Raw genomic sequence first — 26,456 nt, 5'->3', positions numbered from 1 at the left:
GGTTGAGGGACCGGGGGAGGGATGAGAGAAAAATGGGCACAAACACAGCTGGATATCAAATGTGAAGTTGCAATGGCGCTGCTGTCGGTCGCACCTCCATAAGTCTGCTCCACCACGGATCTTGAATCTAGTCCTCCAAGACGGAAATCTTGCACGATCAAACGAGCTAACAAAAATTAAGAAACATACCAACAACCGGGTAACTTTTTTTTAAATGGCTAAATCCTGAAATCATAAAGAGGCAAGACCATGGAAAAAATACTGGAGACCGTGTGAAAGCGGACTTTGTCTACTGCGCGAGGTAGTTGTGAGTTCTCAAATTAAGCTAATGACTGGTGTTTTTACTTACGCCTGCTTCCTTGTTCCTCACTCAGGTTGCTTTTTGATTGGCTACATTCCGTTTTATGTCAGAACTCGCGGAGTCATGACTCTGGAGTCATCGGCTTTCCCCACACATATTAAGACTTTTCATCTTTAATACGAACGTTTAATATGTAAGACTCTTGGCTGTGATCCGTGTTGCACCCAGGATAATCTTGTAGGATAATTGAAAATAATCAACATAATCTGTCATTTGGCATCCTTGGTCGGGAAGGGGCAAAATTGGGACCCAAACAGCCGATTATCTCGATGTATGTCTCAGGCCTAACATACGACATGGACGGTCATGAGACAACAGTACACCTTACAATAACTGTATCCACGTTAGATGTGACGTTATTATAAACAAGTTGAGACCAAGAGGTAAGAAGGATAAAGAGAGGAAAAGGGAAGCGCGGTGCGTGAAAGGAGATCCCCTGGCCGCATAACTGAGTTTAGCCAAGACAAGCCTGAGCCATCCTTGACTATCAGTTCAATTCGATCAATACAAAGCAGATGTCCTCAGATTTAGGAGTCGCATCTGCCTGCAATCTCATGCGTCCAGAGGAGCGTAATGAGTCACGCTCGCACTCTCCCACTGGCATACTACAGGTGTGACCCAGCCTATAAATGGCACAGCCACTTGTTCCCGGCAGTCATGATCAAAACAGACATAACAGTGATAGCAACACCTGCTACTTTTTTCACTCTCTCCCCTCGCAAGCCTGGTTTGCCCATTCCCACCCGATACGCCACTTTTACCTCGTACCGTCTGTTAATTCTCCAGCACGCTGCAACGCTTCCAAAAGCCACCAAAAACGCCTCTGAGCGCTCGAGTCAAGTGTCCCGCGTCGTTTGCTTTATTGAAATGCCAGGGCGTTATGTGGCATCAGCACATACGCCACACTGCATGCACTCATCACACAGGACCCCGAGCATTGCATTTGATAGGGTCAACAGAGGGGGACTCATCTCAACGGCTCCGTCATAAGACGATTTGGGTGCGTTTCACTATGCGGCAAACAGATGATGATTTCACTGGACTGGGAGCGAGACGTGGGTATGTATAGTCTTTTGTATTTGTGAAAAAAGCGCTTTCAAAATTCTGCGCTCTACACGTAATGTTGAATTGAGTCTAAATTAGAAACCTTTCTTACCTCGACATACACGCTGAAAGTAGATGCAGTCCAGGTGCCGAGAGCCTGCTTAAAAAAAGACCACATCCCCTGAAGCCGTAAATAAAGGCAAATAAGTCATAAGGTGAGGGAGAAGTGCTTACTGGTAGAAAAGGAAGAAGATGGCTCCCTCCGGGTGGCACCAAATCAGGGGTCGACACGACTTAATCCCGAGGTAAATGTAATCCCACAGTTCAATAGTTGCACTGCACCACTGCAGGACATTTACATTTGACAGGCAACGTAAACACGTTTTATTTTTTTAGATTATTAAATGTAATATTCCTACACGTGCACAGATTATTATTTTTTGCTTCAGCGTTAACTGAACCTGTTTTGTGCTACTGGAGATCAAATGCAATTGGCCATATTCATGGCAGCGTTATTGTTTGGGATGAAAGCACCCACATGAAAGAGCAGCGCATTGAATCATTCATACGGCATGAGCATTGATTGCATTGTTTTTTTGATAAAATCTGAATAGGCCCCTAATTGCTTTCAATCAATACATCAAGGCTTTAAACAACAATAGGATTTTTGTACACATGGAACCCATTTTGTGGGGAAAATTATAGTTTCAGGAAATATTCCACATTAAGGTTTGGATGACTTTCTCATACTTTGGTCTCCAACCTTTTTTGCACCACAAATAGATTTCACGTCAAGACATCAGATAACGTTTCTTAAAACTGAAATGTAAATTTAAGCAGAATACACCTTGCTGCAGACTTGTTAAATGTTGTCATGCGCCTTGACAGTGTAAAAGCTTGGGTTAATTCGACCACTCTTTCGTTCCATGTCAGATCTTTACACACACACACACGAGCCTTTTCATGCTTCATCTTGTCAGACCTCGCCTGTTAATAATGATTTAAGTTTGCCATCAGCTGCCCATCAGCCTCATAATTGGCTTGTAGGTTGAAAATGCGCATGGGTTTATATAGGTTTGTGTGTGTTTTGGAAGAGCCAATGAATGATCAGAGTCCCATAGGAAATTTAATACAAGAATGTGTTCAGTTTAGCAGGTATTTGTGAATGAAGGATAAGCCGTTTACAATCCAAAGCCAGTTTTACCAGCTTGGCGTGTTTTTGTGCGCGTGCACGTCCGTGACTTTATTTGAGGGAAATGTTTTGTTCCGTGTGCGTACTCATTAATAACCAGTTTGCGTGTATTGTTAGTTTAAAGCCCACTGCGAATAGTCTGGCCAGCCTGTTTCTCTTTCAGCCAATAGCAGCTTATGTTGTCCCTTCATGGCTTTAATTACCAGCCAACAAATGTGTGTTTGTGTGTGCATTTAAATGTCTACATTTTATGTTCCTAGCCCTTTTCAGCGCACTCTTTTGTTCTGACAAGGGGTGGAAAAACCCAACAAGCTGGCACCAAATTTGAGCGAGCTTTAGTACATTGTTGTGTGCAGATGTTTCACACATTCAGAAGAGCAGCAGGTCCTCGGTTAATTTTTTTTTCTTCATCTGTAATAATCCCCCACCCCCCACGTTTTCAGCCTCTGTTACGAACGCTACCTACAGTGTTGAGCGGTTAATATTGATGTAAATGTCAGAGTTTATGCAGTGAAGGTGCGTGGAAAGGAAGGTAATTCTGCTGCACATACCTGTAGGGATGAGGAGATAAATAACTCTCCTAACGCGACAGCTAATGCAAAATTAACTATTTATCATTGCATTGTGTTTGTCATGAAAGCTCAGCCAGACCAGAATACCTTAGCACTTGGTTACCAAAGAAAGACCCTTTGTGTGTGTGTGTGTGTGTGTGTGTGTGTGTGTGCGTGTGTGAGGGGGGGGTTAAACAACAGCCTGTGGTAAACAGACACGGATTTAGCTGTCTAAGCCACATTTGAGACCACCAAGGCTTTTGTCACCTGCAGAATCACCAGTTGAATCTGGTCTGAGATTTGAAGGAGGTGTCAAGGATCTTGGCAGTTGTCTGTAGTGGAACTGGCAGCCTGCAAATGACCAATCCCAATGTCCATAATTTGGTTTGTAACTGTTTGATTGACTGACGTTGAGCCCATGGTGCACCCCGCCTCTCCAATCTCCCCGAGATCCTGTAATCCCCAGAGCTCAACCATTCCCAACCGAGCTAATGCTGCCTCTGCTTAAGTTGACTTCTTAGACCTGTAGTAAGGTGTACATATACCAAGATCTCCATCCTTGAAATCGATGATGCGCTGCGTTTGTTGCTGTCATTTTTACCAACGCAATTTCTCATTTCAGTCCACCCTCCCATCCTCGACCTAGGTTATCATTCAAGAGGAAAAAAACACCCATGTTGAATATCTGAAATGTAGCTGTTGTTCAGCATCATCAGCCCTTCCTCTCTGAAATTGACTTCTTCATGCACCTGTAGTCTCCACATTATCTCAACTTGATCGTGTTTTCTCTGGCCGTTCGCCCAACACAAACCCATCACAGAATAACGTTTCCACGAGGCTTTATCGCCTCCCCGGGCCGTTTGGAGGACGACTCATCGCGATGCAAGGACAACGCGCCTCTGATTTCTCGAATTTAGTGAAATGTTTAACAGAGACAGATTTGGGGGATGACATAAAGAGCGAGGTTGATGGTCTGCGAACAGAAGGCTGGAAGAGTGAGGGGATATTAAGAGATCGTTGTAGGAGAGCGACAGACTGAACTGTAAAAACCCTGGCCTTTGGAAAACAAACTGACAGCGATGAAGCCTTTAAGTAGAAGTGAAAAGGTGATGAGGCGAGGCTGATGGTGGATAGATCGAATTAAGAGCATGCTTTTATCAAAACACACAAGCTTAAAGATGCTATTAAGCTGCAACCTTTATTTGTCTCCACAACCCGTGTCTCTTAAAGATAACATTCCCAGCGTACGATCACTTCAAACTTTGGTATGTGTTTACAAATGTGCATTTGTGGAATACCACGTAAGGTATAAAGTATCGGGTTCAGTCATTTCGTCTTCCAGCTTCGCTTGGCTATTATTTAGCAACTGTGGCTTCCTTCAATAATGTAAAAATATTGTGAATTATCAAAGATCCTTAATTGTCCATAGGTGAAAATGTATCTGGTTTATTTGCATTGTCAGTACAGTAATGTGGGATGGAATTGCTGACCTCACTGCCTCCTCTTTTGAACAGCACCTTTGTTTTGTTCAGAGGCAGCTAAATCAAGACTTGATGATTGGTCTCACTGATTACGCGTTGTTACCTGGGTTCTTGTTTACAGTAATGGATTGATCAGCAGGGGTGTTCTTGGGTTTGCGCGGACAGTTTTGATTCAGCGTCTCGGGACAAAAGCTAATCTCAATCAGACACAACCGAGTTCAGTCGATGGGAACGCCGGCGAAGCAGAGAGCTGGTCAATATTCGGAGCCTCCTCACAATAAAAACGGCCAGATATGTCGATGAATGTGTAAGAGGCAGACTTCCACCCCCGCTGACAAAATGAGGGTTTTCATTGGTCGATGTCTGTCCGACCCCAGAAACTACCTTAGCTTGGCAGATGCTGACAGCTTTACATTACAGCTGGTAATGCAACAAACCAATCTAATGTAAGGCCTTGGTTACATTGAGAAACACATTTGTTTAAACGACGACTTTGTAAGCACAATTGTAGTGCACTCAAGTTGACTGTCAAGGGTCGGTAGGACTGTATCCAGTCAGCGTTTTGGTAACATTAATCACCCTCTCTTTGCCGGAAGGGTTGATTTCGCTGTACCTGTTATACAGCTTTGCGTATTGTCATATTTTCGACAAGCCTGCGATGAAAGCAAATTTTTGTGCTTCTGTGTGTGTTCAGTCCCACTTGGCTGAATTGTGTGTGGGGGGAGGAGGCTAGTTGGAGGGACCGAAAGAAGGGCAGAGGGGTTGAGAAAAGGAGGGCTAGCAAAGCGGGGAAGAGGCTTTTGATGCTCACCCAATAACGCTCAGCTGCGGTGCCAACGGAGCGCATTGAAATTGAAATTGCACGAGAAGCGCTAGATCACACACTCCAGGGGGAGCAAAAATCCCGGCGGTGTCATCCCCGAGACCTCTCTGCGTTTCTGTCGTGGCCAAGGGAGGGATGACATGGGAGGCGAGTGAGGGGAAAGGGCCACTTTAATCCAGAGGGTCGGTGAGAAGCGGTTGTTTGGAGAATAACCCCGCCCTCCCTCTGCCACCTCCCTCGCTAAAGCTCATTCATGCAAATTCCTTTCCATCTCTCGCTTCCCCCCAACTTATTCATCCCACAGTACACCGAGCGGTCCTATTGTTCTTTTCTTTTGGCCAAGTGACGCACCGAGGTGTTGTTCTATCTTTGACACATGAAAGGCAAAGGAAAAAGATGTGAAGTGTGGAGAAGAGGGGGCGTGATGCTCCAACTGCTTGTCCCTCTGCTGTAAATATTGTTAGCCCATTTGCGTCTCTTTTATAAGTTTCTTTGCGTCTTCATACTGGAGCAGCTGTTGATACAGCTGTACAGAGGCAAACCTTTTTTGCGAGCCACAAGTCCAGAACAGTCCTGGCAAATGTGCTTGAATCAAGAGAGCCCATACACTTTTCTTGTAGCTCCTCTTCCACTTGAAACATGTCATGTTTGAGTCTACAGTCGTATATTGTATTATTTTATCCTCTGCGAAGCGTGACTACAAAAACCCCATTTGAGTTGTAGGTAGGACATGCCCAGCTGCAGTATGATCGGCTGCACGAAGTGTGAAATAAGTGTGAATTGCCATTTGTTCCGCCCCCAGGTGGCCAAGGTGCGCAAACCAGAATGAGCTGCACAAAGTGCGTTGAATCGAATGTGTATAGTGAAACTGCTTATTTTTATTCTATTTAAATGTCATTGTGTTTTTAGACAGTACAATATCATAGTGCTATTTTCTATAGTACTGTAGTTTGTAATTTGGTCAGCGATGCATCAAGCCAAAAACTATTGCTAATGCTACCAGATTGAATAAGAAAACCCGAAAAGCTGAGCCAATTACTCCGTGTCTCCATTTTGTTGGCTTATTTCTGCAAGCTTTGACTCCAGACTACAGTTTCTTTGCCATTAAGCATTGGAAGGCTTAGCTACTAAATAGTGTTCCCAAATCCTGAACTAAACCTTCCAGACTTTGCAGCTCAGGTTTATTTGCAATCACACAAATGAAATTGTTGCCGTGGGGAATGCCGCAATGGAAAAAAAAGACTGCAATTCTGGTCCGTGAATGCCTGGTCGAGGTGATCTTTTCATCAATCTCCCTTGCCTTCCTTTCCCTGGCGGGTGTGTGCACAGGGCTATCAGCGTGCTAATATGTGCACACGTGTTCCGTGTCTTTACCTTGTTAGCTTTGATAGCTGTTATGGATATGCCTCATAATCTTTTACTGGAGCCGGTCTCATCTCTGAGCTGGCCTGTGAAGCGATTGGGAGGAACCAATTACCAATCCTGACGCCCCAGGGAGAGCGGGTGGGCGGGAGGAAATGTGGAGGGGATAGCAGCTGCGGGGAGGACTGGTGGCGACACGCGAGGCGAAGAGAGCCGGCCACTCGTGCGGCAACGAGGGAACGACGCGTGAGGGAGAGAGCGAAAGGAGGTATTACACGGCAGCGACGGGTGGAGTTGGTGTCAGAAATGCAGATGTAGAGATTTAAAACAAAAGAGTGCAATGCGGAGAGGAGATGAAGCAGGGCTGTGAAGTGATTTGAAGGGCCTGCTGAATTTCATCACATCTCCCCACAGGCTGCAACGGAGACGACTACAAGGACATTTCTAATCGTATCGAGATCTCATTAAACCAAATTATCCCCAAAGATACCAATCCTCTGCCTGGGATCCTTAAAATGGCGTTTATAATGCTTCAGAAGCACAGTTATCTCACATTTTCCTATCTTGGTAAGTGATGAATCAATAAGTCATTAAAATAAATGAGTAAAGGATGAGTTCTGCCTTTGCTGGAGTTTCTTTGTCATTGTACATTGGATGTCTTTGAAGAGAGTGAAAGAAGCTCAAGAAGCCACCGCGAGTCCCGATTAAGACATAGCCTTGTTCAGATGGGATGTGGATGGGGAGAGAGAGTCTCCGGTGGACAACAGCTCCAGCGGCATTTTAAGGGGCGAGGAGGAGGGCCAAGCATGTGTTTCAGTGGAGAAACCACAAAAAGTTCTGCATTATGTATGAACAGTCCAGTTTTGAACCCCAACCTTAGAACTGTGAGTCAGATGTAACCACTCACCCCGTGCTAGCCATATACATTTTAAAATATTACCCCAAAAAGGATGGAAATGAAATGTTGTTTTGTTGAAAGACATCCCGCGACTGTGCTCAAAAAGCTATTTATTTTTGCCATTCACACATGCACCCACACAGATGCACAAATACACGTGGCTCATAAATGTTCATGTTCTCTGCTCCAAGTCAGAGAGAGGAAATATCCTCATCATACGTGAGCATGTTGCAAAGAGGAGGATGTGTGTGTGTGTGTGTGTGTGTGTGTTTTTGCAGGTAATAACGCAAAGCTCGCTCTAGGGGCGTGGGTGTTGGGGGCTCCAGTGGCGTCCAGCTGGCTCTTAATGGCACGGCAACAGTCAGCCGTTCCCTCCAGCGCTGCCACTTTGTTCCCTCAGTTGTTTCGCGGTATCTTTTGCTCTCTCCTTCACTGTCACTCCTCCTCCTCCTCTTCCTCCTCCTTCTTCTCCTCTCTGGCATCTGTGAGTGTGCCTCTCTCACCGCCCGCTGCATTTTGCATCCCCGCGCAAAACCCCACCACCATCATCTTTGCTCGGCTCCACCAATTTAAATCCCTACCTTTTACTATTCCTCCCCCCATGTTATTTGCTTCCTCTGGCATCTTCACCCCTGCGCCCCCCCCAGATCCCAACTCCCCACCTACACGCCTCTCAAAACCCTGCCTGCCATCTCTCCCTCCTCTCTTTCCATCTTTAATCCCTGCACACTTTTACTGCCAGCCTGCAGGGCTCTCCAGTGCACAATGTGAATGTTTAATGAATCTTGTCTTTTACAATATCTGTCAAATCTACCTCCATTCTTCCACCTGTCCTCCTCTATTTTCACCGCATCTCCCCCCACCCCTGACTTTATTTACTGCCCTGCAGCTACCCAGCTGGTTACAAGCAATAAGAGTCGCCCGAGGGACACCTAAAGTAAAAGAAGAATTTCCGCCTTTTTTATGGGAAAGCACATGGGCGAGGGTGGAAAATATGCTTTAGCGCATGATTGAGGGACTCTTGCTGCTTGATTTGTATATATGGTAAATTTGTCTACAAAAGTATGGTTGCAGCTGGTCATCTCCAGGAACTGGAAGAAAACATGCAGTTTATCCTCCCTTTGCAGCAGCAGGTTCCTCTCCTTTGGGAAGCCGAACATTGATCCACTGTGGAGCGACTCGTGTTTAGCCAGGCTGCCAATAAGACTCGGAATGAGTTTCTGATCATCTTATTGATTCCATTATACTTGTTTGAAGGTCATTTTTTAAATGTTCAAAGACAGAACTGTGTCGTCATTGTGGCGCTATAGCGTTAAGCGGTTTCCACCATTTGTTTTCCTGACTGTTTGGGGTAGTGGCTAACACAGGGCCCGGTGACACACTATCAGCGGCCCGCGCTATACAAGAACTTCAGCGGCTTTGTTCGCGTCAGCCGTTATCTGCCGCAATTGCGAAGTGGAGTTAACCACCTAGCTATACCTAGACCGCAGAAATTCATCATTGTCTATGGTCTGCTTGTGTGGCCGCTTTAGAGCGCCTCATTGTCGCCCATGAGTGCGCGGACGACATGCAGAGAGAGACGGAAAAGTGAAAGGAGGAAAACAAAAAATGCTGACTTGACTCGGGTCTTTGGGCTGCTGTGGCCACTTTAGAGCGCCTCATTGTCGCTGTGTGGAAAAGCCCTGCGACAAACTGATGCATTCCCACCACTAGAGGCTTTAAGTGGATATATATTCACGACTCAAACGTCATTTTTAGAAAATAAAGATGCTAGAGGAAGTAGCATCCATTTTCCAGGTTGTAGTACTGGTATTTGACCATTCAAATTTGGCAGGGTTAACGACGACTGTTCTCTGTGGTGTTCAAAATTGACATTTATTTTCACATTTATAAAGAAAAACTGCTTAATTATATATTATGCAGAAGTTGTTGCTGTGCAGCTCAAAATTTGTTGCTCAGAGCTTAAATGTCTGGCATGTTTCAGTATTCAACTGCACCATCTCCTCGTGGTGTTTTTTCCAGGGTGGAGTTGCACTTCAAATTCAAAGTTACAAAAGAGGTTTGTGTTGTTTGCCTTAATTTGCAACCTGAACATGCCACAGACTATCCAGACTTATCTTCTTCGATGTATTCATTCCACCTGACCAACCAGTGGCAGTCATCTGCAATATTGAGTTTAACATGTTTTTCATCTTAATTTCAGTGTGTTCATCACTAGTCTTCTCAAGCATTCAGTCATTGTCACACGATGCATTCAAATGTGGTCGGTCAACTATAGACTGCACGGAAATTGATCGAGAAGTGCAAATGTGGGGAGAACAGGATGAAAGCGGGGACATTCTACATTATGTAGGTTATAAAAAAAAAAAAAGTTAACATGAAAATGTTCCAATGAGATCAATAAGATTAAGTATAACATGAAAAATGAGCTGAAAGCGTTTATTTGGCTTTTTGTCCTCTGCATTATCATAATTAATACAAATTTTAGAAAACATTCAGCAGTTGGCCTTATAAATTTCTATTTAGTGCTTACTAATCCTTAAGTAGAAAGCCAAATAAAGAGAAGTGCACTAATAAAGTCTGTAATTATATGCCACGTCAAGCAGCTTTTGGACTTTCACTGTGTGGAATTTGTCCTTCTGGTCGAAATACATCAGGCTACATTTGAGCGCTGAATTAGTTGGGTCGATGGAGCGTTTTGTTGGCTGGTGGAGGGAGTCGCGCCTTACTTTTGTTCCTTTTCTTGCTGCAGTCGATAATTACAAACAAAACTTGGGCTTGGGCTTTCCTTTCTTCAAGGAGCTTGAGGTAATATTGACGTATTTTTAATACCTCAAGCAGGCAGGCCACATTGCGTTATGTAGCTAGCTAGATAGGTAGCTGGTGCGAGCACTAACATTTGCCCATGAACATCATTCCAGCGTTCTGTTGTTTCATCCTCTAAAGTTCTAGTAAACATTGGTTTCGTAAATGTCGACAACGGTGACCAAGGGAGGCGAAGCGTCATCGCAAGACGCAAGCAACCCTTTTGGTCGAGTGCAACGGCAGATATTTAAATAAATCAATAAATCAAACGTACTAGGGTTTTCATTTCGGCATCATAGGGCCAAATCGTTTGGTGGATTATTGACAAATGATGTGGGTTCCGATATAGAAAATCATTTGTGATGGCAAATTGTCCCACTAACGTGGCTAAAATCTTGAAGTCTGTTCCATGCATTAACCAAGACCTAAAAAGAACTTTCTGCTTTTATTTTCTCCTGATATCTGATGACAGGCTGCACTTCCATGTATCTGGCAGTCTGCAGTCTCCCAAGTCGGAAGACAAATAAATAGTCTGACCTGATTACTTGGGGCGGAATTTAAGTCGTTAGGATTGGAACTAGAAATGAGCGCACGTTCCTAAATTGTCACAGAAAATTGCTCGGCGAATCATTTATTTTTTTTGCATCTAAATTGGATTTTACCTCGGTTGTATAATCACGAGTGTGAAACATATCACAAACGGGTGTAAATTGTTCTTTGTCTCATTTGATAATCGGTGTGCAGTTTCAGATGCTGTGTTACAAAATTTACAATAGGGTTTTTGCGGCTTTTGAAAACCTTTCCTGGTGCAACTTGTGTTGCGCTTTGGTAATAAGGGCTCACAAATAACAATCTATTGTTTCTGCACCACTGTCATTTCTTCATCGGCGCGTGGTGCATTCAAAGATCACTGCCTTACCGATCAGTTGCAGACAATTCCCGGGCTCCCTCACAGGATTCCTCCTCTTGAATGTCCGGACTCCATTGCCGGCGGACGCTCTGTTATCGTCGTAATTGAAAGAGAAACACTCGATACGCCAGCCGTGTCGATCTGTCGTGCACCAGCTTCGCTGTTAATGTAATGTTAATAGAACATTAGCCTCCCGAGGCCTCCACGTCAGCCCAGTGATGGAAAGCGCCCCAAGCCTTTCCTGCATGTGCTTAAGGAGTTTGTTATTGTTTATGTCACACTTGATCTCTGGCTTATTTTGTAATGTTTTTATTGACAGATGCAGATGGAGTGTCTGAAATAGATGTCTTATGACCTTAATTTTTTTTTTCGTGCCCATTTGACACTTTATTTTCAGTACTCCAACTGCACTATGCGGCTTCATATATTGGTTTTGTCGCGCAAATACTTTATATGTGGCTGGAAATGTTTTTTGTTTTTTTTTTTTCCCCCAAAGATGGATGAAATGAACATGCAAATAGGTTTGCAAAATTAAACATTGACTAACTTTTTTTAATTACAAAAAAAGTGGATTGTCCCCATGCAATTGAAACGTAAGAATAAAGCATTTAGAATCCAATTATTTTACCTGCTATCCCAACTATTGTCGGTCCGTACTTGTATTCGTAAAACAACCACGACACCCAATACCAGGCTGCCATATACTATACTATTATATCCTCGCTGAGTGTGCAGTTTGGCAGATAGCGAACAGTTCTTCAATAAGCATAAACTTGTGCTTGCTTCCAGCTGTTTTGGCACTCCCAGTTGAAGTTTACAGTAAGACTAACACAAAATAAAGGGACTTGCTCGTTTTAAGCAAAACTCATAGCTTTGTCTTGTAAATGTCTGCTAATGTAAGGCTGACTGGCTTTGGTGACAACTTGTGACTGCTGCTCTTGCGCTGTGCCTCGAAGAGTACACCGCCAAAGACCGAGAGGCAGGTGTGTGGCTCACGGGAAATGCATTAAGCAAGTTCAAGAGGGTCATTTAATGCAGCTGAAGCTGTCAAACAGAGAGAAAATGAAAGGATGAAGAGGAGCTGAGAGGTGGAGCATGCCTGTGTATATGTCAACAAGAGACTTATTGGAAGGAAGACTCTCTAACTAAAGGGGATATTGGCAAAGCATCATTCCCCCCTGGTACTGCTTGTATTCCTCTGCGTATAGTTCCTTTCTGACAGCTTTAATCAACACTATAAGGTTTGCTGAGGTTTCATTGTAGAGTGTTGGCTGCGAGGGCCTTCTAGGACCTGATCAACAGATGTAATTTTTAGAGAGGGGAGGGGCGGAGGTAGATATTAGGAAGTCGATGGAGAGTGCTCAGAGGGAGGGATGAGCACACGAGAAGGCAGACGTGCGGACACTGAGAGGAAAGACGGCGACCGAGAGCAGGATTAAAGACGCCAGGGTAAAATCGATGCCTGCGAACTGACACCCTTTCAAATCACGGTGTTTTGTGGCCACTTGATTGGCCCTGAGCGACATGGGGGGGCCCCGCTGAGGAGCACATAAGAGTCATACTTCCTGGATTACTGGGTCAAAGAGCATCCAGGAGAGAGACAAATCACACTTGATGTTCTTTAATGGAGCAGGAAGCTTTCTCCTTCTCACATTGTCCTCCAACTTTGTACTGCTTGAAATGTGCTGCCACAAGGGTTTGAGGTAGAAAACCAACTTTTGAATGGGGAGGAGGGGCCACTATAAGACAGACAGACGGATACGCTGTTCATTGAGACGTCTCGGCTCATCAGTATGGCACTAATTCGTCAATCTATGCAGAGGATAAAAAATACATGACCGTGGGTACTGTTACATTGTCCGTCTACATGTTTGTCCAATTGGTTGCTTGAAGGGTTATAGCACTGTAAAGTAGATTCTATTTAACATTCGCATTAAGTTAGCAAACGGAAAGGCTAAGCTATGTGGTTGTTTTAAATGCACGTAGTAATTGTCTTGGTTTTATGTGAAGTTAGGCAGTGAACTTAATCTGGGAGTGGCCATAAACAGCTTGTTAGCCTCGTTGTTGGACATTTTTTTCACTATTTGCCAAAGTGCTGCTTGTTGTGAAGTGACTTGAGATCACTGCCACCACGCAGTGCCCGCATCTTAAGTTGAGGCTCGCAAGTCAAAGTAAAAAAAAATAAAAAATCTGAATCGCAGCTTGTATCTCAAGGCACTGCTGTGTGTGTGTGTGTGTGTGTGTGAGAGAGAGAGAGAGAGAGAGAGAGAGAGACATTCTCTTGGAACACACTAAGAGGAATGGAGAGTAAAAACAAGGCCTCGCGGTGTCTTTGCAAATCCACATCGACTGTGACATTAGTGCTTTTTGTTATTGCACATGATTGCGTAATAGCTGAACCTGGCACTGAGCCAGCTATGCAAAAGAAGTTTCATCAACTTTGCTATTGTGCCCAATCTCCATTGTGCTACAGCTGGCAGCATATGTGGATTATGAAAATGAAGTGCCTCTTCCGTGCAGCGTGCTCCACGTTTGCCTGGGCAACGCCAGCTCCGAATTGCCATCGTGCCACATCCACTTCCCGTAGCTCGTATCATTTGCCCGTGACACAACCCGACTGGAGTGCTCCTCCAGCTCTAGTGCGGTCGGGGTGGCGAAATGCAAACGGCCGCAGAGGAGACGGCAACCTTTGTCATTTCGCAAGTACCGCGCGTCCATAGAAAAGCGACGAAGCGCTCGACTGAAGAAATAGTGCGACTGCAAGAAGCAGTGCCTCGGGCCAACGTGTTCAATACCTGAACAATACTTCATGCGCAAGGTGTATTGATCCGCTCCAATCTATGCACGAGCTTTGCCAAAGCAGTGACGCATTAACAGGAGCTGGCAGTCATTATATTTTATTTAAACCTGTATATTGTATGGGGCAGTTTGAATGGGAATGTGTCAAAACTGATATTGACGGGTCCCTATGAAGTGAACATAAATATGCATTGTAAATTTGACACACCACATTGTTGACCCTGCCAAATTTGAATGTTTAATAAACTGGCAGAGTATATGGAGTAAGGCTTCAAAATCGTGGAAAATCAAGCCATTGTCTCCGCTCTCATTTGCTGTGGGTGTTTCCGTTGGATGCGCTGAAATCTTGTCCTGCTCAACCGTCAACAAATACAGATCTTCACATCCGTACATGCGAACTGTGAAAATACATCTGCATAACGCCTATGCTGTTACATTAACTGCCATTGGAGTCTTCAATTCATGTGTTGACACATTTCTCTCTCTGAAATGTTTTTCTCATTCAGATGACATTTCTGGTGGTTTCTGATTTTAGTTTCCGAAACCGCCAATAGAGCAGCCTTCTGTATGTGTTCTGCAATGCCACAGCAGTTACCGCAATGGAAAAAGGTCATGAAAAGCCCCAATGTTTTTGTGTGAGTGCATGAAAAAACACCCACTCACCAAATGTAATTTGAAAAAAGAAAATGCTCACACTGTGCAACCGTCCCATCCATGTAAGGTAACCGTGGCGCTATATTAGCATAGCGTGCACAACAACCCCCGTTGGTGCCAGGTGTACAAGACTGTGCTGGACACGCGCACATACGCACACACAAGGCGCATACCGGTAATATATTCCCCTCCATTCAAGCATGCTGTTTGCCCACACAGATGGTATCAGCAACAATAAGTTCTGTACAGTCATTGCTATTCACAAAGCATAATTGGAAAATTCTAATAGAAACAAATTACCGGCTGAATATTGGATGGACCGTCTGATCGGCCAGCTGCGCGCACGCTGTCTCGACGTATCTGTGAGGGTCTGTTGAATATTTAATCCTTGTGTGCTGCGTCTTATTTGGCAAATGGCGTAATTGTCTCATACATGCAGGCGAAGGCAACTTCTTCATCGGCTCTTTGCGTGTTGCCGGGTGACCGATTTGAAGATGATGGATAATGATAAGCTGTTAAACGTGTGCGTGCTTGCATGTGCTCAAACAAAAGTGTGACATACAATAATGCAGGTTTCTTGTGATGGCCTGGCCTGTAACAGCTGTGTGTGGTTTCGTCTCCGCATACTTGCAATAAATGACCGCATTTAGCGTAATGGAATACTCTCACTATATTGAGTAAAGCATTAGATTTGGTCAAACTTTGTCATTCTGCATTATATAGCTGTGATTGGTAGTTAGCCAGGTATTTTGGTCATGGTAACTGACCTAGTAATCTGTTTAAGAATGCTGTACAGAAAGAAATAAACACAATTTGTCTCCACGAAGGCACCTCACGGAGCCGTTCCGTGACCGTGAGCGGAAACATGGCAGCAAGCCAGAATTACGTCAGTCGGATTTATAAAAAAATAATAATAATAATGTAGAAACAAAGAAAAGTTACCTCCATCACAGTTTCATCTGCACAACACACAAACAGCTGTAAATAAGTTCAATGCGGAAAAACCGTTAAAACTTCACGTTAAAGGCGAAACTGGTCACAGCCTGGGTTCATAATGAACAGATCCTATTATGAGCGCATTACACGGTAAAATACAAAACACGAACAGAATATGAACACCTAATTTCCGACTTTTGTGGCCCATCAAAGAAACTGGAGCAAGCAACCGGGGGCTCGTGTTGTCGCCTGAGCGGAGTTCGTCCATTTTGCAGAGCGTAATTTGCTTCCAGAAGGTACGTCAGGCTGGTCATGTGGTATCGGTGTCAACAGTATCTGAGAATTTTTACACTTTGGACACGATACCGGTATCGCCGAGTCCTACCCCAAACCAGCCCGTTCAGGCCACGAACAAGATGGCGCCAAGGCATTGCGATAATGTAACTTTAAATTTGCAACAAATGCCACACGCACATTAGATGAACATCAATAGCTCTTTCGTAGAGTTCCAGTCGAGCGCCTTCATCTGGCCGGAGGTTAGCGGTCCTTGCCTGCGGGGACTTGAAGAGGCTCTGACGCTCTCCCGGCTGGTGTTTGTCCAGAAACTGCTGCAACATCTATATTGTGCCGTACATGCACATACTGGCACACGGCCTTATTCCCAGGTCCAGGCAGTAATTGGATGTCTGATTACTGCCAGATAGTAAGTGCGTGCGTGCGTGCGTATGTGTGATAGAGCGAGAGAGAGAGCGTGCCAGTAAAGGAATTGCCTGAAAAGTAGAGAAAAATCTTCTCGGAGGGGAAGAAACGTAGGGTGTTGGAGCGAGAGGACATGTTCTCACTTTGTGATCTCCCAGCTTAACGTTGACCTTGTGCTTCTTATCTGTGCTCTGACATCCAATCATGCCTTGCTTATCTTCTCCCCCCTCACCTCATACATTTTAGTTTTCATCTTCTACTGTTGCCTCCTCATTCCTCCTTCCCATTGCTACCACACAGCCTTCTCGCCGCACTATCCCCTGTCCTCATCATCCAAGCTTGCCGTCTAGCTAAAGGAAAGCCTGTGGGGATTCTTGCCATTGATTGGATTGGAAGATGGGTATCAGTGATGTGCGAAAAAGGGGCCGCTGGTCAGATGACTCTCGGCCACTGTCTGACGCCGCGCGGTCCGTCCACGTGTTTCACAAGTCCATCTCGTTTACATGATGGCTCTCATTTCTACGTAGCGTGATTTGAGTCTCAGAAGACTGGGACTGGCCTCTAGAATTCTATGGTGGATGCCAAGACCACCTCGTTGGGGCTCTGCTTCTAATTGATGGCCCTTCAAGCAACTTGCTGTTGAGGGGGGACATACATGACATGAAAATCAGAATGACTTGCATGCGATGAAAGTGCACAAGTACCAAACAAATCAATCCTCTACCCATTGCATGGTCCTGACTGATTGAGCTTGGCATCTAGTGTGGAGTCACTTCCTTTCTGAAAAGAGAAAAGAAACTCACCTGGAGCTAATGGAGCTAACCCTATCCTACACTGGACCCTCACCCCCAAAAAGGCAAGCCAGATCAGGATTTATCACCGTCAAGCCGTTTCAAAAGCCGATGACCAAGTTCACTTCCTGAACAAAACTAATACATGACCAGTCGTATACAGCATGCTTTTCCTCACAGTGGTTCTGGATATGTCAGGCAACACGAGAGCCAGCATAAACTCAGTGCATAATGTTTGATACTGTGTAGTCGCGCACAGTGGCTTGTCTCTAAAGGAGAGGCTGGAACCAGGTTGAAATACCACACTCAAACAATGGTCAATAAAAGTAGGTGCCCGCCTGGGTCACGTCAGACCTCAAGAAGTGCCGACTTGAGCGCTAGACTCTTAGACTCGTGGTGACGACAGACCGGCCAACTTGGCGTACGCGCACATAAACGCACAGCGTATCGGATAGCAGATGTTCAACGTCCAACTGTACCGCAAACTCATTCCGTCAAACACTCGACAAAGTTAAAAGATGTCAGTATGAGGTTAAATATCTCTGGCTGTTGATGTATTTAAATATCAGTATAATAGAATACTGCAGAGCCTGTCATCTCTCTTAATACATGAAGATGGAGCCAACCCCTAAGATGTAAATTGTTGACCTTTCTTTCTCGTCTCAACTATGAAGTTGACGACAAAAAGCAGCCACTTTTATTAATCGGCGTCAATGTACAACAAACTGGAACCATTTATTGAGGTATGGACTAATGGTGAGTTAAGGTTGAAGTTGGATAATTTAATGTAGTGAAGGATGATTTGAAATGTTGGGTGTCTGTAACGTTTGAACTGCAAAATGCATTTTCACCTCAGGTCTGTTTGGGATTTGCGATATCTTAATTTTACATGTCCACTACAGGCAACGAGGCCTGTATCTTTTGAGTCATATTTTAATGAAAGGATGTACATTTCCATGGGGAGAGGGTCCTTGGGTGTTTTTTAGTGATATGCAAGCCAGGGAAGATGTTCAAACTCACTCGAAGCAGCAGAACATGTTTGCCACAAACACTCCTGGAGAAGCGCACAGAATCTCAATCACATGAATCATTGATTGCTAAAGTCCACGCTGCAGCGCCCCTAGCAATGGACATGAAGCAGCAGCACATTTCAGAATTTTAAAGGGGAGGCAGAGAGGGGAGAGCTTGTCATAACAGCGTTTCTGTCACTTGTGGGCGGGTTCATCAAAGAGCGACTAGCTAAATTCCCGAAACCCATTCATTGTCTCGGTGTTGTGGGCGAAGTCGCACACCTCGTATAAGGCCTTCTTAACAATGGACCGTTGATTGCAATGACTTGTTTTACTCGCTCCCATGTCTGTGTCATGAAAGTTTACTTGTTTTAGTCTGGTGGGGACAGGTGCAAGTGTCGCCTCCAACATATGAATGCCCGAGAACAGGTCGCTTTCAAGCCCGCACACGGGCCAACGAGTTGGCAAATTAACAGACACAATGTGGCTAAATTACAATGTAGTCACAATCCATTCCCCACTGAAGCCTCAGTAATCGGGCGATTAGCGATAAACTCAGAGCTTGTGGTGCTCAACGGATGCAGAACGCAAATAATTCAATCATCCTGTTCCTGACAAAAGTGAGACAACTGCTGTGAGCTTTTGCATGGGCTAATAGAAAAAAAAATGGGCTAATAGAAAAAAAAAAAAAGTGGCTTGTACTATGACAAAGTTTAATGTGAAAATACTGTACTTGGAATAGGATGCTTGTCTTGTGCTCTAAGGCCATCTGACAGTTTTACACCACTAAGAAATGTTGTTTATTTTAACTTATTTATCCAGGTAAGGCAATTGAGAGCAGATTGTCATTTGCAATGCCGACCTGGCAGCAGACAGCACAGTAAAACGAAGCAAAATGAAAGGAAATACTAATACAAAGACAACAAACTACATGGTGATAGAGTTGCATACTATGTGGATGAGGAAGCAGAAGCTTTCGATGCTAATTGCAATTGTTCCCACAACCTCACCGCGTCCAAAACATTTGCCGTCGCGTTGACTCTTCCCGGATACCTTTGTGATCGACGCACCTCGTCACAAATGAAGACATTCATCATCCGCGCAATCTGCACGGAAAACAAAACATTTATAATCAACGCAATATGGGGGGGGGGGAACGGTTCCATACACATTACAAAAGCCGTTTTGTTTCTTGATTTCGCGAACCCTTTCAAATCACGTAAGCTTGGAGCAGATTGCTTAGTTACTAAAATTTTAACTCTTAAGCAATTTGATTAAAAACACAAGATGTAGTTTGTACCATTGGGAAAACAACTATGAGGTTAAAAGTATCCTACATTTTTATTTGAAGGTCATATCGCTTACTGTCTAAGGACCCTTTTTATTTCCCATCAGGCACGTAAGAAAGACAGTGTGTTTTTGTCCAGTAACTCTACTCTCGGCAATGATGATAAATGTTTGAGGATTTAGACGCACTTTGGTATTCCGGTTTGTCTGCGACTTAATTTGATGTGTGGAAAGTGTGCGCTGCATGCGGACAATTACTGATGATACAAGTCAAACAAACTGGCTTAATCACTTCTAAAGCGCTCCAAGGACAGCGCAGAACGCACCAATGCTCCTGCATGTGTGCGTGCGTCTAATACCACCCATATTTTTGCAACGCATGCCCATGAATACAAAAGTGCACGTCAAGTCGGCGATTATCCTTGAGAAAGTATTCGCTTTTAGTATTCAGGTGTTGGCGCCTGCACACAATATCGTCACTCGGAACCATCCCGGGAGGCTTTGAGTCGGTGGACGCTAATGAATATTTGCACGCACGTGTTCGCGGGCCGTCGTGCGTACGACTTGCGATGAAGAGAAGTAGCGCGGCGAAGCTGACACTGTACACGTGCGCAACAAATGGCCTCATTCAGCAGCACAAACAAACAAGATGGAAGACATGGAGATTTGCGCACAGGTTGAGAATATGGCAGGCTTAATGTGCCACAGAAATAATCCAACACCAACGCGCACCTTCACACCTTGATCTGGGCTAATGATACAATAAAAGGGAGATAATAAAACAGCCTAAGTATGACATGTACTAATACGTCAAATATGATTTGCCTTATTGTTATCGCCGGCAATGGGAAAGGGGGGAAAAAATGGTCGGCACTATATTTGCAAAGGTTGACTGGACAACTTCTCTTGTTGTTTCACCTTAAATCCAAAATGCTTCTTCAGTTGTAAATTTTAGATGTTGAGCAGTGACCTCTACATTGGAGAAACCAAGCAGCCTCTGAATAGGCGGATGGCACGACGTTGGAGAGCGATGTCGTTATCTTGGAAGAAATGTCCCTTCTCGTGGTGTGAAAGAACCGCTGACTGAAACCAAAGAAGCCGCTCGTCAGTGTTGTGCCACGCGCCTATTCAAAGGCTGCGACATTCTGTTCAACATTTGCGGATGACCATGACCTGGATGAGTTAGAATCGACACAGACAGTAAGCACTATAATGTTGCCGTTTGTTTGCCATTCATTAGGAAGCAAGTTGTTCTGGCTTGGCCTACTGCTTCCCTGTCTAGAATTTGAAAGCACTGCATTTTTGTCCTTCATATATTGGTTTCTGAAAGTGAACTATGAATGGAAAAGCTTACGCCCGAAAGCCTTTTTTAAAAAAAAATGTGCAATGTTTTTTTAATTTTTTTTTTTTTTTTTAAATGAATAAAGCAAGTCACCTGTTCAAGCATTGTTTTCCCTCCTTTGGTCCCAGGTGGAGTTTGCATCGCACAGTCCTTGAAGATCCCAAGGGAGCCGAAGCCAGGGGAGTTTGACAAGATCATTAGACGCCTGTTGGAGACCTCCAACGCCAGGGCCATCATTATGTTCGCTAACGAAGACGACATACGGTACGTGCTGACTTCCGACAAGTGTCCCGCTGTCTCCGCGCCCACTCAAATTGTTGGTTTTGTAGCCATTTGTTTGACACCTCACACCTTTTTTCCATGTTGTGGGTAAGATAGTGTGCTGCCTTCATCAACAGGCGCGTTTTGGATGCAGCAAAGAGGAACAACCAGACGGGCCACTTCCTGTGGGTGGGCTCCGACAGCTGGGGCGCCAAGATCTCCCCCGTGATTGGCCAGGAGAGGGTGGCAGGGGGAGCCATCACCATTCTTCCCAAGCGAGCATCTGTGGACGGTGAGTGCGAGAAAGTAGCGAGCTGAACATTTCTTAAGTTGTTAAAAATTCATCTCAGATAGGGCTTTCTATTAGACCTCAGACGCTGAGAGGGACACAAAGGCAACAACCTAGGAAATGAACACAAGGAGGACAGATGAGGAAATCTGTGTTGGTCTCTAAGAGGGAAAAATGAAATCGGGTGCTACGGCCCAGAGCAGTTTGGGGATTCGGCCGCCTCGCTTAAAAGCGCTTCTCCGCTGCCGAGGCCCAAACTTCGGTCACCTTCGGCTCCCTTCCGATCCCTAGGGCCAGGTTTTTTTCAGACGGTCTAAGCTAGAAAGGTCAAGCTTTGTCTTAAAGCTAACAATGTCCAAAGCATTGTAAATTGCACATCTTTGATATTTTAGTTTCTTCCTAATCCCTATCAGCCCGGTCGGTCAATCCCCGTCTTCCGCGAGTAAAACTCTCGCCGCGTTCCGGAGGAGCTCCGCAGGTGCATTACCCTGACAGCGGAGGAGATTAACGAAGGCAGCTCTTGTCAGCGTTTACCGCAAGTCAAGCATGGCGCAGCACGTCTGACGTCAGTCTGATGCGCTCCAGGGATTTCTCCGCCCTCCACAGTTGGTTTCACTCACACTCCGACGGTGTCCCAGCGGAGTGAGCTGTCAATGGATCTTTGCAGTTTTGCAGGAATGTCTGGGGGGGATACATTCGGGTCTTCAATCGCCACGCATTTCTAGTCTAACATGGACAGAGCTCATTAAAAAGCTTCATTGTGCTATAGAAACCTAAATACCAGCTAACCTCAACGGCACAGCTCGTCAGTCGAGCGTGTCGCATCATTAATAGTCTTTGATGTTCTCACAGCCTTTGACCGCTATTTCCGGAGCCGCTCCCTTTCCAACAACAGACGGAACGTTTGGTTTGCCGAGTTTTGGGAGGAGAACTTCAACTGTAAGCTGGGCATGCACGGTAAACGACCCGGCATCCTTAAGAAATGCACAGGTAAGACACTTCCGCACCGGCGTGTTTTATATGGGCAGTATGAGAATTTGAACACATTAGCCATTAACGAATGGGCTATTACGCATTTATCATTCACTGGCGCTGTTTATATTCAACTGGAATTCAACAGTTACTGCCACCGAGATATATATTCGTCAAGTACGTTTTTCCAACAGGGTCTCGCCCAGGTTGTCTTTTGAAATTCAGTTTTGTAAATAACTTTAATGACCAAGTGATCCCGGTAGATGGCGTCATTGCATCTCTTTGGATTTGAGATAAGCACAGCTTTTGAGGAGAAAAAGATGAGGTGATGAATCTCTGCTGGTCACGTCAATTATGAGGGAGAGTATGCAATATGGCGTAGTTAGTAGAAAGTGTGTCGCGGTCGTGAGAGAGAAATGGGGGAAATGTTCACGCAGCGAACGACAGTCCCCGTGTAAAAATGCCACCGGCGTTCAACTCGAGCCTCGCAGTGAGTCGGCGTCGCTAATGACAGTTCTACGATGACTCACCTGATTTATTTATATATTTTTTCTTTCCCCATTTTGTTTCAATGTTTTTTCGCCCATTTTTTCTTCTTTTTTTGGGGGGAAACCAACCCCGAAAAAGCTTATTGGCAGTATCTTACGCGATAGCCATGTTGTCGTACGTTTGTTCGCATCTGCGCTTCGACCTGTATTTTCTGCTGTCGTGTCAAAACGCTTGCAGCTTGTTGCACCGGAACTGAGGTGCAACCCATCTGTGTTTACAAGCTGTAGCCGTGTGTCATTACATGTGACTATAGCTCAACTCAAAGTGACTTAAAGTACAGTCAGCGATGCCATCCAATGCGTCTTTACGACTCACTGTAATATCAAGCGTAAATCCTGTTCGGCGCGTGCGTGCCTCACAGCGGGTATCCCCGTCTGACGGCCGCCATTAATTCACGTAATTAGGTTTGTAAGGGCTGCGACTCCCATTGACCATCCGTTACTTGCCGCGGCATTTGCGCAAGCGGGCGAGCACGTGTCGAGGCCCCCGATGTCGGACAGCCGAGTCCATTAATTCCAAGCGGCGGAGTTTGCGACCTCCGGATCATCGACTCACGGAAGCCAATCGGCGGGGCCCTTCTGCTCAAGGTCACCGCGGCGACACACCTGATGGCGAGCATATGGAGAAACGGCCATGATTTATTATTGCCTGAGGGAGAAGCAAATAGAAACACAGTGTCAATAAGTGGAAAGAGAAGAGGTACTATGAAACAGAATCCATTTGAGTCATAGAGTAAAAAAAGACAAAATTACATAGCGGTACCTTGATTTACAGGCTTACAAGTGTTAGACTGCTCTCAGTGGCGTATCATCGTCAGGGTAGAGAAAACACCCCCACGGGATCTGCCAACACGACAGATGTCAGGCGCATTCATTTTTGATATCCCCCAGGTCCCGTCACAAACATTGCACCCACCTACCCGTCACCCTCACTAATCCCATCATGCTTTGCCACAGGGGCCGTAGAAAGTCAAGTGGAGACTCAATGGGTCCAGCGCGACCCATCAAATCATTTTTACATGAAAGCTTCTCGCTCGTATTTTGTGGCATTTTGTAAAGTAGCACTGTAATTGGTAGAAAAGTGAAGACAATGCAACTCTGTTTGGTATTTAGTGTGAATTTGGCGAACAAAAGTTGTATCATTCGTTAAAATAGATGTTTTCTTCAGCGCTTCCAACAGTGATTTTGAAAAGCATTTGTCAAGGTGCGGCGTTGAGAATGACGTGCGTGTTATGTCACCATAATGTACAGAAGAAAAGGCAGTGTTGTCTGCTGCGTTAATGGGAACAATAACTCCTCACTTAGAGGTCATTCAGCAGCACTTAACGGAGGGGGGGGGAATGACAATTTGGATTACATCCATTGCAGTCGTGCCTTGAGATGCAAAGGACCCGACTTGAGAGTTCTTAGAGATACGGCCTGTTTTGTTTTGCTTTTATTTGTGCGTGCAAAATTGAGATGCAAGCGCTGTCTGGTGGCAGTGAACTCGACTCAATTCACAACAAGCAGCACTTTGGCAAACGGTGAGCAGTTGTACAAAAAAAGTGGCGTCAAGGTGTTGGCCTCTCCCAGTTTAAGTTTACTGTCAAACTACACATCAAACGAGAACCGTGTTGTGTATTGAAAACAACCTCACGGACACAGCTTACTTAACTTACCCTTTAGTCTGCTAGTTTCATGCTCATGATAACACAATGGAAACACCATGTATATCATCTGTCAATTTTGTCAAACCGCTCATATATACATATTTAACCTTTTAAGCAACGGCTATTTGAACAAAAGGTGCAGCAACAAATAAAGACTATAAACGTACTCACTGTGATGTCGTCTTTATCCTCTGCGAGGAGCCGAGACGAGCTGAGCCTCCATGAACAGTATATCCGTATGTCAGTCTTATACTGCCCTCAGGTGGCCGCGCACCAGGAGGAGCAGCAAAATGACTTCAATTGACGCAATGTGTGACAAAGGCTTCTTTTTTTATTCTATTTGTCATTAATGTATGTTTTCAGAAAGTACAATATATTTATTTTTATTTTTCCAAAAAACATAGTTACATTTGTTTTTGGGGGAGGCTGGAAGGGATTAGTGGCGTTTCCATGCATTTCAATGGCGAGAGATTTGAGATGAGATTGATTAGATTTGCTAGCATGGTTTCAGAACGAATTAAACTCGTATTTCAAAGCACCACTGTATTTCATCACGATTCTTAGTCGTCAAGTGATGCCTCCAAATTCGTAGGTATGTCTTTGGCAAGAAGAGCCATGCTCCCATCAATCACCGGCACTACCAGTGTGGACGCAGCGTGCGTGCCGCACACTCTAAATTAGCTGCAAATCAAGCGTGTGCTAACGAGGTGTACGGAGGGGCGCGGGCTTGAAAGCCTCGAACTGAAGCACTGAGACAGATGGCCATCTCCAAAGACAATGATGGCGACACATGCACAGACTCGCGTTTGTCGTCGACCCTGTGAGCTCAAGTGCCATTTAGCCGCCGCCAAATTATCTTTTGTCGTAGTCCCGTCGAGGACGCGTTTACTTTGCTTCCTTCACATGTGATTGATGCGGCGTACCGATGCGGAAGGCGCCGCCACGCATGCCTGGATGGAGCACGCGTGCGCACAGGTCGAGTGTTTGCTTTATGCTTTGATGTCGGAACATCCGTCGATCACTACAGTCGTAAACTCCCACGTACACACCGAAATGTCTTGGGAGGGCTTTCAGGAGAGTACAAATGGATTTCCACTGGGCTCATAGAAGATACAGTCGATATAAAGTCTACAAGTCAAGTCAAGTTTTTGCTTTATAAAATAATAAAATAAAATGAGACAAAAGTACATCATTCCCGATTTAAAGTCCCTTTGATTAACCCCGAATAAAGTTCAGATGTGCTAGTCTTTTTTTTTTTTTTACAAGTCATGGGAGAGCAGAGAGCTTCCACATCATCTGAGGGATCTCATTCAAAGGCATCAATCCAGAGAAGGGTACAAAAGGATTTCCAAGGCATGAAATATACCATGAAACACAGTGAAGACGGCCATCATCAAGTGGAGAATATATGGCACAGCAAATACCAATGCCAAGAACCGGATATCCCCCGCAGAATTGACAGACGACGAGAAGAAAAGCGGATCGGGAAGGTGCCGGAAGACTGACGCCAACATTGGCGTCGCAGGAGTTTTTGGCAAGTACTGGCTCTACATGTGACAACAATCTAACCCGTATTCGAGTCGGGGCTATGGGATGATGGGGGGGAACTTAATCTCCCTAACGCATGTGGAAAAATGTATTTGGGTCCACAAGTTATGTTTGGCGCAAACACCATACCTACAGGGAAGCATGGTGGTAGCAGCATCGTGCTTTGGGGCTGTTTTTCTTCAACTGGGACTGGGGCCTTAGTCGAAGTGGAGGGAATGTCACGAAAAGCTGACAAGAACAGCTG

General features: G+C 45.0%; 1 protein-coding gene across 2 annotated transcripts in view; it reads left to right on the top strand.

Annotated features, from left to right (window-relative positions):
- Positions 1 to 26,456, top strand: part of grm8a (glutamate receptor, metabotropic 8a) — a 124,018-nt gene that overhangs the window by 67,771 nt on the left and 29,791 nt on the right. For both annotated transcript variants that reach the window (XM_061667837.1, XM_061667836.1), the window contains exons 4-6: positions 21,074 to 21,209; positions 21,344 to 21,498; positions 22,348 to 22,485. In XM_061667837.1, coding sequence (XP_061523821.1) covers positions 21,074 to 21,209; positions 21,344 to 21,498; positions 22,348 to 22,485 — 429 coding nt within the window. The remainder of the gene's footprint in view (positions 1 to 21,073; positions 21,210 to 21,343; positions 21,499 to 22,347; positions 22,486 to 26,456) is intronic.

This window comes from Phycodurus eques, chromosome 22, assembly GCF_024500275.1.
Source record: "Phycodurus eques isolate BA_2022a chromosome 22, UOR_Pequ_1.1, whole genome shotgun sequence".
NCBI classification, from domain to species: Eukaryota; Metazoa; Chordata; class Actinopteri; order Syngnathiformes; family Syngnathidae; genus Phycodurus; species Phycodurus eques.
This window is presented reverse-complemented; position numbering and strand designations above follow the sequence as displayed.